Raw genomic sequence first — 13,704 nt, forward strand, 5'->3', positions numbered from 1 at the left:
GCTGAAAACAAAGTTGAAATTGTAATTCTCCAAGCACCTGTGATATGAGCAGGTATGAATTATATCCTTTCTTTCAGGAAGTGAATTTCACTATGCTGGATACTACACAGTGGGGCTTACTAAAAAGTGTGCAGCATTTGTTGTCAGAAATCTTCCTTCCAGTCCTCAAGACTGTGAAGCAAGGCTGGAGTGAGACCGGTAGTCCTCAGCAAGCAGCTAATATTCGGCAGGACTTCCTTAGCTCCCTTGAGGGGTTTGTTAGTGTCTTGTCAGGAGCTCAGCAGAGTCTGATGGAAAAGGTAAGATTATCATCATGTATGAGATACAATGAACCTAACGTTGCTGCTGTTGCCTGGTACTTTTCGCATTGCTAGATGACCTAAAATTCATATCAAGGGTTTTCTCAGACTGCAACCTGAAATGCAAAATCATTTACTACAGAGTAAGAAATTGCAAGGCTAGAATCTGGGACTAGAGGGGTTCTGCTCTGCTGATGCCTCCACGTCACCACAGTAAGTTTGGGATGGGCTCCTGCGGGAGGACTCTGTGAGGTTGGGCTCGGCAGGAAGTACCACCCAGCAGGACCTGAGTGGCAGCTTCTCACAATCCAGCAATTGGCTGGCAAGCAGCTGTAACATGCTGATTGTTGACAGTAACTTACTGACCTTTGGCTTGTGAATTTAGGGCTCAGGAGGACCAGTGTGGTGACTTCAAAGTAACTGTAGGTATATAAAGCAGGCTGCTTTTCAAGAGAAGAAAAGAAAGAAATGGTAAATTTTGGGGTATCTGTCCTCACCATCTTTATTGGATTTTTAATTCTTCCTCTTTTAGGTGAATCTGAAAAAGTGTGACACATATGACTTGAAAACTTTAAAGGGACCTTCAGACTATCTGTCTGTTGCTAACAGCACAGAAGCTCTAGAAAAAATAGAGGCCTGCATGAAAGTATGGATCAAACAAATTGAACAGGTGATGCACTGCATAGATCTAAAACATTACCCACTGTTCTGTTGAAAGTCAGTGAAACTGGAGTTAGTCCTGTTTACCCAAGTGCCATTAAGTCCATAACTGGTAGAAAGAAGTAGTGTTTATTATATGGACACATATGTATGTAATTCTCCAATCGGTATGCTGTTCAGCACTCCAGCCCATTTGAAATTGGTAAATAAATGCATACCAGAATATGCTAGCCATAATACTATGAATTAAACTTCACTGCTGTCAGTGAGATCTTGGTTCTATTTATAAAGCATAGAACTGGTTGAACTTCTCCACTCCAAACCAGCCCTATTATACCAATACATCTGTTGTACCTATTTTTTGGCACAAATATAATTAGTGAATCCTGTGTGAATTACAGGTTGATTATTTCATATTGTCCTTTTGGAAGTAACATGTTTTTAAAAGCTGCATTATTTTGATGAGTATTAATTACTATACTCTTTGCCTTTGGATAAGGGCTTGTGTCTCCATCAGAATTTAGTTTTCAGCAAGCTGTGGTGTAAATCTTCCCTGCACCCATTTTCTATATACTAGTGTGTGTGGGGATCCTGCTACCACATGCTAAAATAGTACACAGTGGTCTATTCCTGGACAGATCAAAAGTACCCAAGGGCACTTTGTAATGAACCTGCTACCATTAAAAAAAAATAGCCATGAGTTTCTGGAGGGAGGAAGGAAATGCAAGGGTCTTGATGTAGCTTCAGAGTAAGGACAGCTGGTAGCATGTCAGGTTATTCTGTTTTGCCAAAATATTTTAAAATCACATTTTAATATGGTATAGGCCCTGCTAATAGGACAATATGGTCAATCAGCTTGTCACTACTATATACATACTACAACAAGCGGTACTCCAGTGCCACTGTGGTGAGTGATGTAACTAGGTAGATGAGGGAGATCTAAAGGGTACTGTTCTTGGGACTTGATTATAGGCCATGGACAGTGTTCTCTGTATGGTGAGCACTTGGGCAGTTACCCAGGAGGGATTCAGGTACTGCCCAGCTGATTAGCAAAGTGTCCACAGCCACCCACAGTGTGCATCATGTTTTTACTAGTAATGCACACCTCCATAGGCCCTGGTGCACATAACAAAATTTATTTCACCCATGGATGGAAAGAATTAGAGGGCACTTTGACTGTGGGAGAGTTAATGCTAGAAAGCATTAGCTTATGTAAGCTAACAGTGCAAAGTTGTTAATAGTATCACTTTGTTTTGGGCATTTGATGTACTGCAGCTGCAATGAAGACCATGGAGGAGAAAGTACTTCACAAGGTAGTCATGGGATGCTAAGGAGTGGAAATGGCTTTTGCAAAAATTTAAGTTATTAGCCTTTCCCTCACCTGTCCTGTGACAAATAGACTTGGATTTTAAATTGTCATCTTTGCTTTATTAGAATATTGTATTTTTGGTAGAAGTTTTGTCATAATTAGTGCCAAAACAGTGGAAGTAGTGATCTTAGGCTGTGTCTACACTACAAGATAAATGTGAATTTAAGGCAGTTAGCTAAATATTACCAAGTGACTGTCTTCACTTAAGGTACCCTTAGCTCAATTTTGGGATCACGAATATCGAGATTACATTATTGCCGTTACCTGATGGGTGTAGTGTTAAGTTCGAATTCAGAAGTTCGATTAAAGGCCAGTGTGGAAGTTCCACGTCTTAAAATCACATTTATTAGCCTCCCATGTTACCCAAAATTGGGCCAGCTACTAGCTTAGGGAGGACTAATGATCAACCAGAGTTTGGTAGAAAGCAACATGTTTATTACAATGATAACTAAGCGCAAGAAAGGGGTGGGGGAAGCAGGTCACATTCACACCCGCACATTCACACTCTCACTCCCAGGCATTGGAGAAGTCAGGATTGTGCCAGGGCAGGCACAGCACTGGAGATGTCTTCCCGAGGCATGATGGAATGCGACGCAGTGGACCCCTGGCCAGACGGTCTGAGTGAAGGGCCATCCTGGGAGGTGCAATCTTGCGAGAACGCTCCTGAGTATCTGGCTCCTTCCCTTTTTAAGGACCTGCTCCTTCCGGTCTGTGGCTAGAGACTACTTGGCCATGTCTGGTTGGTCAAACCCCACCTCTGGTAGTGTCCCTATGCCTGATCAGGGTCCCTCCTGCTGAGTGTTCATGCCTTGAGCATGTGATAGGTGCCTGATCAGGGTCCCAGATGCTTTGTTTACCTGGGAGCTCTGCTGATCTCCCAGCTGCTCAGACAGATCATTCATCCCGACACACATGACAGGAGAGGGTAGAGTGAGAGCCACCTCCCGGGCATTCAGTGAGAGACAGGAGTGGGGAGGTGTAACATGCTTTTTAAATATACAGATCACTGCTGCTCCTACAACATCCAGGGGCGTCCCATATGTAACCCACAGTGCCCCACGGTGCTCTGCCCTGGCCACTGCGGTCCAGGTGCGCAGGAAGTAGGTAACAGGAGGACTGTGAATTTCAAAGTGGGAGCAGCAAGCCTGTGGCTGTGGGCTCATGTTTGCATGACAGCCTGAGAAATGTCTTCTTCTCTTTCCAGTTAGTGCTGTGAGCACATCTACCCATTACAAATAGCCCCTGCAGGGAGTTCATGGTTTTGTTTCCGCGCTGCCTGGTGCCAGCCGCTGCCCTGCGGTTGTGGGGGTCGTGCTTCCATAAGATGCTGAGAAACTTCTCCTCAGTGGTTCACATTTGTATGCAAACCTCCTTCCCTCCCCCACAGGCCCCACACAGTCAGGATCTTTCCCGTGCTCAGCCACATCATAAAAGGATGTGCCTGCTGTTCGGTGCTGACCATTCTGCCGGGCAGCACCATGTCCTAGCTTGCACATGGTTAGGACTCCAAGGGTGGGAAAGAATTTTGAGGGCTTGCAGCCACCAGGGGGGAAGTCTCTCCCGGCAGTTAAGGTAGTTGGGGTGACCACTTCAAATGGCTTCCACAGAATCCTCCAGTGTCCCTAGCAAGGGACCAGAGGTGCTTGCAGCTGCCAGCGGGAGGTCTCCTCCCGTCGGTAAGATAATCAGGGCTTGCTGCTGCCAGGGGAAGTCTCCCCTATTGGTAAAGTACTCAGGGGAACAACTTCAGCTACTTCAACTTTCCAAGCGGCTCTGCAGCCACAGATCACAGTCACCCCCCACCACACACCCCGACAAAAATATTTTCGGGAGCTTACTGTCCATTGCAGACGCCTTCTGGCTTGATATTTCTGTTACACAACCTTTTCGCTAACATCTCCTATCTGTCTTTCATGCTTTGATTCCCTCAGAAATAAAGGGTGTTGGGGGCGGGGGTAATTGAGATTCCTGTTTCCTTTAGAAGATCAGTGTATGACATTTCACTACCATCACCTCTGTTGGCAATGCCTGTGTAACGAAGAGGACAGTCAAAATTCTTTTTCCTTAACCTTTCCCATCCTCTTTCTTCCAACTCTAAGAATACAGTCCAGGCCCCTGTATTATTTTCAGGGATGGGGGCGGGGGGGCGCTCAGTGGATGGCCAGTTGAAAATTCAGCTACAGAAGAAAGATTTCTCTAAACTTTTTGCCATCTCTGTGGACGTCCTACTTTTCCTTCTTTCCAATGGGAGAAATGGACATTTGCTTACCATGGAAGGGGACTGAGGAAAATCCAACGTGGGAAAATGATCTCAAAGACCAGAGAGCATACCCAGAATGCTGCAGGGATGAGGGAACTGTGGGATAGGTTCTCACAATGCACTGCTGGAACAGTTGATGTTTGCCAGTTGAGTATGGCAGCAATAAATTGACTTTGTGAGGAGCATGTGGGGAGGTGAGGATAGTTGAATTTGGACTTATAAATTCCAGAATTACAAAATTGAAATTAATAAATTCAAATTTATTTTGTAGTGAAGATGCAGCCCTAGTGTGTAAAGATACATGCTTAACCTAAGGTGGATTTAAGGTTACACCATTGTCCGTTGTCCAATTCTAAAATATTATTTTGATTTTTATGCTTACTTACTTTCTACTTAAATGTACAGTGTTAAGCAAAATGGAGTCGCTTTGGCTTTTTAAGAAAGTAGAGTAGAGCAGCTCCTAACTAGTCACAGGAGCACAGGAGTTTGAGAGCCAGAGTGGGTGAGGTGAAAGAGACAAGCTTTTGAGCTCCTTGTCAGCTCTTTCACTGACAAAAGTTGCTCAAAGAAGAGAGATTACTTCACCCGCCTTGTCTCTCTAATATTCTGTGACCCTTGTGGCAAACTGTACAGTAAAAAGTCATGTGGCATCTTATAGAAGATATTTTTGAGCATAAGCTTTTGTGGGCAAAGACGCGCTTTATCAGATGCATTTGATGAAGCAGGTCTTTGCCTATTTAAGCTTATGCTCCAAAATATCTGTTAGTCTAAAAGGTGCCACAAGACTTTTGTTGTTCTCGAAGCTACAGACTAACACGGCTACCTCTCTGATGTTTGTACAGTGACACTGCAAACAGGAGGTGAATGTCAGTAATAATAGGAGACTTCATAGTCTCATAGTGCTGTCATCCATTCAGATAAATAGCAGCACTTCTGTGTCAGTCACTGATATATTGCTGTGTGATTCAAGGTCCTGGCTGAAAACGATCAGCTGAGGAAGGAGGCTGATGACCTGGGGCCACGAGCAGAACTGGATCACTGGAAGAAACGATTGTCTAAATTCAATTACCTTTTGGACCAGCTGAAGAACCCAGATGTGAAAGCGGTGCTGGGAATACTTACTGCTGCTAAATCCAAACTTCTGAAGGTTTCTATTAACTTAAGACAGAACTAAAGACTGAAAATAGGTTACATACAGACTTAGTTGCCCAGAATGTATATGTTTAAGGGAAAAATCCTGATATTATATGCACTTTTTATTACCCCTTATATTTTTCTTTTTGAAGTTCAACACTCTAAATTTTGACACTGAGGAACGGCTGGGATTTGACTAACATTTATTGTTAGGTGGTATAGCACTGGCCTACATTTACAGATCATATCACAAGTCACTATTTATAGTAAAAATTTCTCAGTGAAAAATTGATTATAACATGAGGCAGATTAGAACGAATAGGCAGGGAGCGAGAGAAAATAACATTGATAGTCTCCATATTTGTGGCCAAGCAAAACAATTTCCGATATTCTTCATGATGACATTTCTGTTTATCTAAATAATGCACATAGCTAGTTGTTTCAGAAATCTATCAGGTAAAGGAATAGGCTTAAGAATCATGTACCCCAAAGCACACATTTAAATCAGGAGAGAGTTGTCAAGTGTCACTCTCTGCAGATGCACTTCTTTTCACCACCGATATGGGTCACTTGGCTTCCTCTTGGCCCAGTTATCCAATAGGCCGAGGTGGCCCAGGACCCCTGGAAAAATAGGCTCCCACCCCCCCAAAGAGACCTACCATAGGGAAGTGGAAGCTCACAGCTCTGTCAGAAGTGCCAGGCAGGGTGGGGTGGGGGAAGCCATCTGCTCCTCAGGTGAAGTGTTGGTTGTAGTAGGACAGGGAAGCCTCTGTGCCCCAACCACTCCCCAGCTGAAACTCTGGGTGAGAGAAGTCCCTTCACCCTGACCCTGGTGCCAGGTGGGTGGGGTAAGAGAACTGTTCCATCTCAACCCTGGTCCTATGCAGAAGTGTGGGGCAGCAGGGGGAGCTCCAATGGCCAGACCCTGGCTGTGACCTGGAACTAGTGGAGCTCTTGGTCTCTGCTGCAGCCTCAGAGCTGGGGGAGCTCTCACTCCCCACTGCCGCTCCAAAGAGAGCTTCTCTGGAATGGGGCTGAGGTTGGGGCGAAGAGACAAGTTAACAGGTTGCAGGGGTGAAACGAGTTGCCAGTGCATTGGCGTTGCATCTGACAAAGTGGGTCTTTGCCTGCGAAAGCTTGTGCCCCAAAATATCTGTTAGTCTATAAGGTGCCACAAGGGTTCTTGTTGTTTTTGTGGATACAGACTAACTCGGTTACCCCTCCGGTTCTTGTCCAGTGGTGCTCGACCCTATGGTCCCACCCCGCCTCAGGCCCTACCTCCCCTCCTCCCTTCCCCTCAAACTTCTGCTTCACATCTTCCCACCTCTGCTGCATCCCTGCCTGTCTCATTCCTGCTCCCCCCTCTCTCCTGGAGCATGAATTTTGTGAACCAGCTCTTTGTGGCACTCTGAAAGTGCTGGGAGGGTGGGGGGAAGAGGTGGTAAGCAAGTGGCCACCAGTGTGCAAGGGGCACAGAAGGAGGGATTAGAGGGAGCAGGGTGCTGGTGGGTACTCTACACCTACTCATTTTTCCCCCAGGGGTGCTCCAGCTCTCTGCTTGCCACCCAGATGCTGCTCTCCAACTTGCACTTGTGATCAGCAGCAAGAGGTTTCCTTTACCGTTTGCTACTTCACCATGTTGGTAGCAGCTGAACTAAGTGTGCTGCTCCAGTAACCAGTTCAGGTGCCAATGGAAGAGTCTCAATATCAAATATGCTACCAGCCAGCTCCCTTGCATCAGGAACTTTCTACCTTGAGGGAAAGGTCATTTTCCCTACAACAGGCTGGTCATTGCTTTTACAGGCCCAGTAGCAACTTCTGCAGGTTCTCAAAACTCAGGGCACCCAACGATTGCTGAAGGATCTGTGTGTCTTTGCCACTGTGCCTGGCTATGTCTACACTAGAGCGATCGGTTGACAGAAATTACCGTCGGAAGATACCTTCCCACAAAACATCTGTTGACAGATTGTGGCCAAACCGCAAAGCGGATCGGAAGAGTGATCTACTCTGTCAACAGAAAGTGGCCAGGCTGCCCAGCTGCTCTCTTGACAAAATGGCCACCTAGAAGCACAGCAGACAGGGCTGCCCAGTGGCCTGATAGCCTTGTCTGTCGATAGAATGCCCCCCCCCCGGAATGTCCAGACCAGCTTTCTGTTGACAGATCTCTGTTGACAGAGGTGTTCTGCCTCATGGCAGAGCAACAGAGCACTGTCAACAAAAGTGCCATGTTCTGTCGATTCACTGTCGACAGAATACCTTGGGAATGTGGAGAATCCATTGGTTTTGTCAACAAAAGAAGCTGCTACGTTACTACACTTTGCAGAGTTGTTTCAGTGGTGTTTCGAGTGTGTGCTCAGGTAGCATTGATGTATATGTCAGTGCAGATAGTGAGACACTGGTTAGATGAGTAAAGACATTCCTGACACCAGTGGGTATGACCTTGAATATATACCCTCTGTTGCTCTTAGTTTGTCTAAGTGGTGCCTCCCTATCTACACTGCTGTTTTAGCAGTGGAATGGCCCACCACTGAAGAAAAGGCTCTCCTGGGAAGATGCAATGGGGAAGGGCTCCAGCATCAGGGAGCTGCTGAAGTCTTTCTTTGCACCTTCCATATTGCTGGAGTCTTTCACAGAGAGAAGCACTACACAACAAAGTTATTTAAAAATGTCTGTGTAGACATAGAATAGCGCCTATTTTGTAATAACCCATAGCACACCCAATGGCTCTTTTTTGAAATAGGCTCTACTGTGTGTAGATGCTCTATTTCGAAATAGCTAAAGGCTATTTTGAAATGCATTTTTTGTGTAGCAGCATTATTTCAAAATTAGTTATCCCAGAAAATCTCTTCCAGAATAGCTGATTTTGAAATAACACTTCTGTGTAGATGTAGCGTAACGCAACTAGTTACATGGTGCAGTGTTGACCTCGCCTGCTTTCCACTGCTGCATGTAATTGCATGTGCCCTACATGTAGCTGAAAGTGGTGTGCAATATAGAGGAATTTTGTTCTTCTCTGGATCAATGAATATACTTTTAATGAGTATTATGCTTATAGGAATCTAATGGAAAATAGACTGTATAATACTACATACATTTTATTGTGCTTAGTTACCTATCTGTTATTATAATGAAGTTATTGATGTGATAAAGAGGGCTGGATTGTCACCTAGTTCTATATCTTTGATATTTGAATTTTTCCTTAGAATCATTGTTTTTGCATTTTATTTCTTAATTTTAGAGCTGGCGAGAGGTGGATACTCACATCACTGATGCAGCTAATGAAGCCAAAGACAATGTTAAGTATCTATATACCTTGGAAAAATGCTGTGACCCTCTGTACAACTGTGACCCTGTAAGTATAACTTTGGACACCCTGAATGAAAATTTCATTGGCTTTGTTGACAATTTCAAAGTCATGTAACGTTACGTTGCATCCTCAGAATCCCTGTATCTAGTGCCAAGCGTTCAAAACAGGTTTATACAGGTTGCACCTTTCAAATCTGGTACTTTCTTATCTGGCAACATCTGTGATCCTGCAGGACCCTTGATGTTCCGGGAAAGAGAGTACTGGGCTGGCGTGTGTCCGCTAGAGGAGCCTTGCCTGCCCTGCAGAATCAGGGCTGGTTCCAGACCTGGACCTGGGGCTGGAGTCCTTGGGGGTAGGGGTGGGGATCCGGGGGAGGAGGGGAGACCGGGGCCACAGCTGCCCTGGGAGTGCAGGTCTGTTTGAGGACAGAAGCCCTGGACCTCCCCTCATCTGGTAAATTCTCTTGTTTGGGAACTGTTAGGTCCCGACCATGCTGGACAAGGGACATGCAACCTGTAGCATGCTGTCACTGAAAAACAAGTGGCTTGGTGGTTAGTGTTCCCTCCTCAGGGGTGCCAGACCAGGTCTAACAAATGCTCTGGTTTCTGTGACACCCAACGACATGCAATGCTGACTGGTTTTTACTAATTCCAACATAAATTTTTGGAGTTTAAAGCTGTTCTGAAACTAGTCAGAGGAGGGTTATTTTTTTCATTTGCTACTCATTACAGTTTACCTAGGCAAAGAATGTGGTCCAGGATTTTAAAGACATTGAAGGATTGCAGGGCTCAGCATTGAACACCTGTCTGATTTAGGCACTTAGGAGACAAAAATCCCAATTATTTAGGCTTATAAGTGTCAATAAGACCTGAAGAAGAGCTGTAAGCTCAGACAACTGTCTTCTCAACAGAAGTTGGCCGAATAAAAGGTATTACCTCACCCACTTTGTCTTTCTCTTGTCCTGGGACCAGCATGGCTCCCACAACACTGGATATATAAATCAGTGTAAGAGTGTGTAGATGAGGCTTTAGTTATTTGCCCCACTAGATTCTGTTTTGCATCTCTGTTATTGAGCCAGAATTGTAAGATTTTTCTCGAAGAATCAGACAAAGTAATCACAGTAGTGGGGCTATCAAATAGGTCAGCTAGTGCAGTAAAGGGACTGCACAGTAGGAAAGAGACCTTCAAATTAGAAAGGTGACACTTCATACCTTCTCTTCATATTTGTTAATCATAGAAGGCACAAAACACTGGTGAATTTCATGGTGTGTGTAATGGTGTTTTCTTTTAGATATCCATGGTAGATGCTATTCCAGGACTCGTAAATTCAATAAAAATGATTCACAGCATTTCACGTTACTACAATACCTCAGAGAAGATAACCTCGCTATTTGTGAAGGTGGGTGAACTCAACATATTCTCTGTGTGTTAGTATCACTTTCTGTACAAAACATCTAGTTAACTTCTGTACAAAACATCTAGTTAAAAACATTCCATGGAGACACTAATACAAAGATCCTGGAAATGAAGTGAGACCACTTTTATCTCAATGTTTAAAGTTTTTGACTCTCTTTAAAAAAAAATTTAGACTACATTAAAATGCTGATCAGAAATTTAGACTGAAGTCTTTTGAATGATGCAAATAACCATGACAGATTATTTAAATTCTGTGAAAGACAATTTGGGCTAAACTCACTCTGACATAAGCAGGTATGATTGTGTTTATTTCCATGAAGCTGCTTATGCCAATTTTGAATTTTGCAATCTGTACAAACAGCTTTGCTAACATAGCTCTTTTCCTAACTCTTCACACAATGCGCAGTTCTTCACACAACACACTGTCAACCTGTGGAACTCCTTACCACAGGATATTGTGAAGGCCAAAACTATAACGGTGTTTGAAAAAGAACTAAAATTCATCAGTGGGTATTACCCAGGATGATCAGGGATGGTGCCCCCAGCCCCTGTTTGTCAGAAACTGTAAATGAGCAACAGAGAATGGATCACTTGATGATTACCAGTTCTTCTAATTTTCTCTGGGATTCCTGGCATTGGCCTCTGTCAGCAGTCAGGGTACTAGGTTAGATGGTCCTTTGGTTTGACCCAGTATGGCCGTTGTTATGTTCACACTTCATTTCAAATAGGAGTTCATTTTAAAGAATGTCTCTTGTCTGTTCCCTCCTAGTGCTGCCACTGAGGACTTAACTATTTGTACTTGACTCACCAGGTACAAAGATGCTTTCTCACCTGTACTTCATTTGGCACATTTGAAGTTCTAGACTATCCCTTCTCCTGTGGAGTGACTTGATCAGCAGCATTTTGGCTGGGGAATGTCATTGAGATTGGCTGGAGGGGGTGGGGGTTGAAACCATTTGTCTACATACATGGCTGGAAGCTCTAGCACTTCATGTGTAGTTGGTCAGTAGTGAGTAAATTGAGGATGTAAAGTGCATTGATAACATAGCGTGTTTTGTGGGCTGGATTCATCTGATGACAAGCTAGAGACCACAAAAGCTTGTGCTGAAATAAACGTGTCAGTTTTTAAAGGTGCCAAAGGGCTTCTTGTTTTTGCTGAAGCAGTCTAACACAGCTACCAGAAGCAAAGTATGTTAAATCTGACTCATTTTATTCTTAGGTAACAAATCAGATGATAACAGCGTGTAAAGCTTACATAACTAACAACAAGTCTGCCACCATCTGGGACCAGCCTCAGGAGATAGTTATGGAGAAACTGAAAGCAGCCATCAGACTCAAACAGGTAATCTTAAAGCTCAGTGTGCTATAAACGAAAATGTGAAGGATGTGTGGCTTTATGACTGGGATTCTCACAGGACTGAAGGGGATGGAGTATTCTGTTTCTGTATTCTGCTCCAGTATTCTGTTTCTAGTGTTTTCTGCCTTATTTTCTGCATAAAATACATCCACTGGCTGGCATTGGTCCACTTGGCCGTCATAGTCTACTTGCGAGGGTGTGCCTTGCGCTCATTGCGTGTACTATCCCTGACATAGGAGGACTGGTGGGGACATATTCTCCTCTGAAGTCTGAGGGCTGGTACTTCCTTCATTCTTGGTGCATAAGGGCTGTCTGACTCCCTCTTAATCAAGTATGTAAAAGTGGCCAAGGCATTTTGGGCCCACTTCTCTATAGAACCCTTCCTTATGTTTATTCTAGCCCCTAGGTCTTATGTAGGGCATGCATGCTGTAACAAGATTTTCTTTTGTCATCATATTCTGCAAGTCCTGGGTACAGAGCTTGTTTTGAAGTCTCTGTCCAAATGCACTACCTATTTTAGAGTCACTCAGTATTAAGCACTTTTCTCAGTGGGAATCCCATAATGAAGTTTACATAGATTCTAATAAATGTTTCCAACACTGTTGGTACTGTTGGCATTTGTGGTGTGTTCTCTGTCTCTGTGTAACAGTCACTGACATTAAAGAATTCATTGCAAACAGAAAAGTGAAAGACAGTTCTCTAGCAAAACGGTGGGCCAAATTATGACCTCACTTTCCCTGGGAAAAAATCTGGTGTAACTCAATTTCCCAAACTGAAGTTCAGCTAAGGATTTAATCTGGTATAAATATATTCAGAATCTGGCCCCATATCTTCAGTGGGTAAAACTTCCAGTCTTAAAGTTGCTCTATAAACTCCATACCTACTTACATGCATAAAAATTTTCATTTGGGTGCTTAACTATGAGGTGCTTTAGGCATCCAGGCTTGTGCATGTTGGTCAGCATATCTAGAAAGAATAATAAAAGCAAGAAGGAAACATTCTCAGCACCTAATTAACTTTAGATGAGATTATGAGTAAACATTTGAAATGCCTAATTAACTTTTGAAAGTGGAAGTTAGGCCCCTAAATCACTAAGGAAGGCACTTAAAATTTTAGAGTAAAATTTTCAACATAGACATTTTTAACACTGCAATAATTGGGACTTCTCTTGCCCTTTGAGTGCCTCCAGAAAGATGGTAATCATAGCAAGTAGGGCAGGGTATGGTTAGAGTGAATACATGGTAACTTAGACCTTGGCTACATCTACACTCGAGAGTATTGTGGACAAAACTGGGGTTTTGTTGACAAAACTCGTGGAGCATCTACACTCAAAATGTGTTTTGTCTACAGAAACTCTTGACAAAAAAAGTGTGTAGATGCTCTGGGGGCCCTTTTGGTTGAGAGAGGAGGTCAAAAGATTGATTCGTTTTTGTGTGTAAACCTGATCTGTTGACAGAAGTTTTGTTGGAACATCTCTTCCGACAGTAACTGCTCTAGACAGATGCTTCTAGTGTAGACATAGCCTTAGTGGACTTAACCAGAACATACTCTAGAGATTTTCATGCTGCCTATAATGTAAGGCGGGGGTTGTTCAGAAAAGCCTATTGGAACTTGGCAATCAACTCCTTAGAGCTATTTACAAAAAAATCACAGACTTAATATTATTATATTGTTTGGAGTCACTGAGTTTAGACAGGACACATGTACAGGTAAATTGTCTGACCGAGTCAGGAGTCACCTGTTCCTTATCCTTCTCCTCCATCACTGCCTGCGGCAACACAAACCTGATCAGGCTGACTTGACAGCTTCACCTGTTTGTGCTTCAAGTCCTGAGCCCACAGCCAGGCCCTCACCCATAACACATTTGGGTTCATGAACACTAGAAATCCACCTACAGAAAGA

At 43.8% G+C, this 13,704-nt stretch overlaps 1 protein-coding gene across 1 annotated transcript in view; it reads left to right on the forward strand.

Moving 5' to 3' along the window:
• Positions 1-13,704, forward strand: part of DNAH5 (dynein axonemal heavy chain 5) — a 318,634-nt gene that overhangs the window by 73,377 nt on the left and 231,553 nt on the right. Inside the window, exons 5-10 of the mRNA XM_074985958.1 lie at positions 78-299; positions 832-969; positions 5,559-5,735; positions 8,961-9,074; positions 10,321-10,428; positions 11,665-11,787. Coding sequence (XP_074842059.1) covers positions 78-299; positions 832-969; positions 5,559-5,735; positions 8,961-9,074; positions 10,321-10,428; positions 11,665-11,787 — 882 coding nt within the window. The remainder of the gene's footprint in view (positions 1-77; positions 300-831; positions 970-5,558; positions 5,736-8,960; positions 9,075-10,320; positions 10,429-11,664; positions 11,788-13,704) is intronic.

The sequence above is a fragment of the Carettochelys insculpta genome, chromosome 2, assembly GCF_033958435.1.
Source record: "Carettochelys insculpta isolate YL-2023 chromosome 2, ASM3395843v1, whole genome shotgun sequence".
NCBI classification, from domain to species: Eukaryota; Metazoa; Chordata; order Testudines; family Carettochelyidae; genus Carettochelys; species Carettochelys insculpta.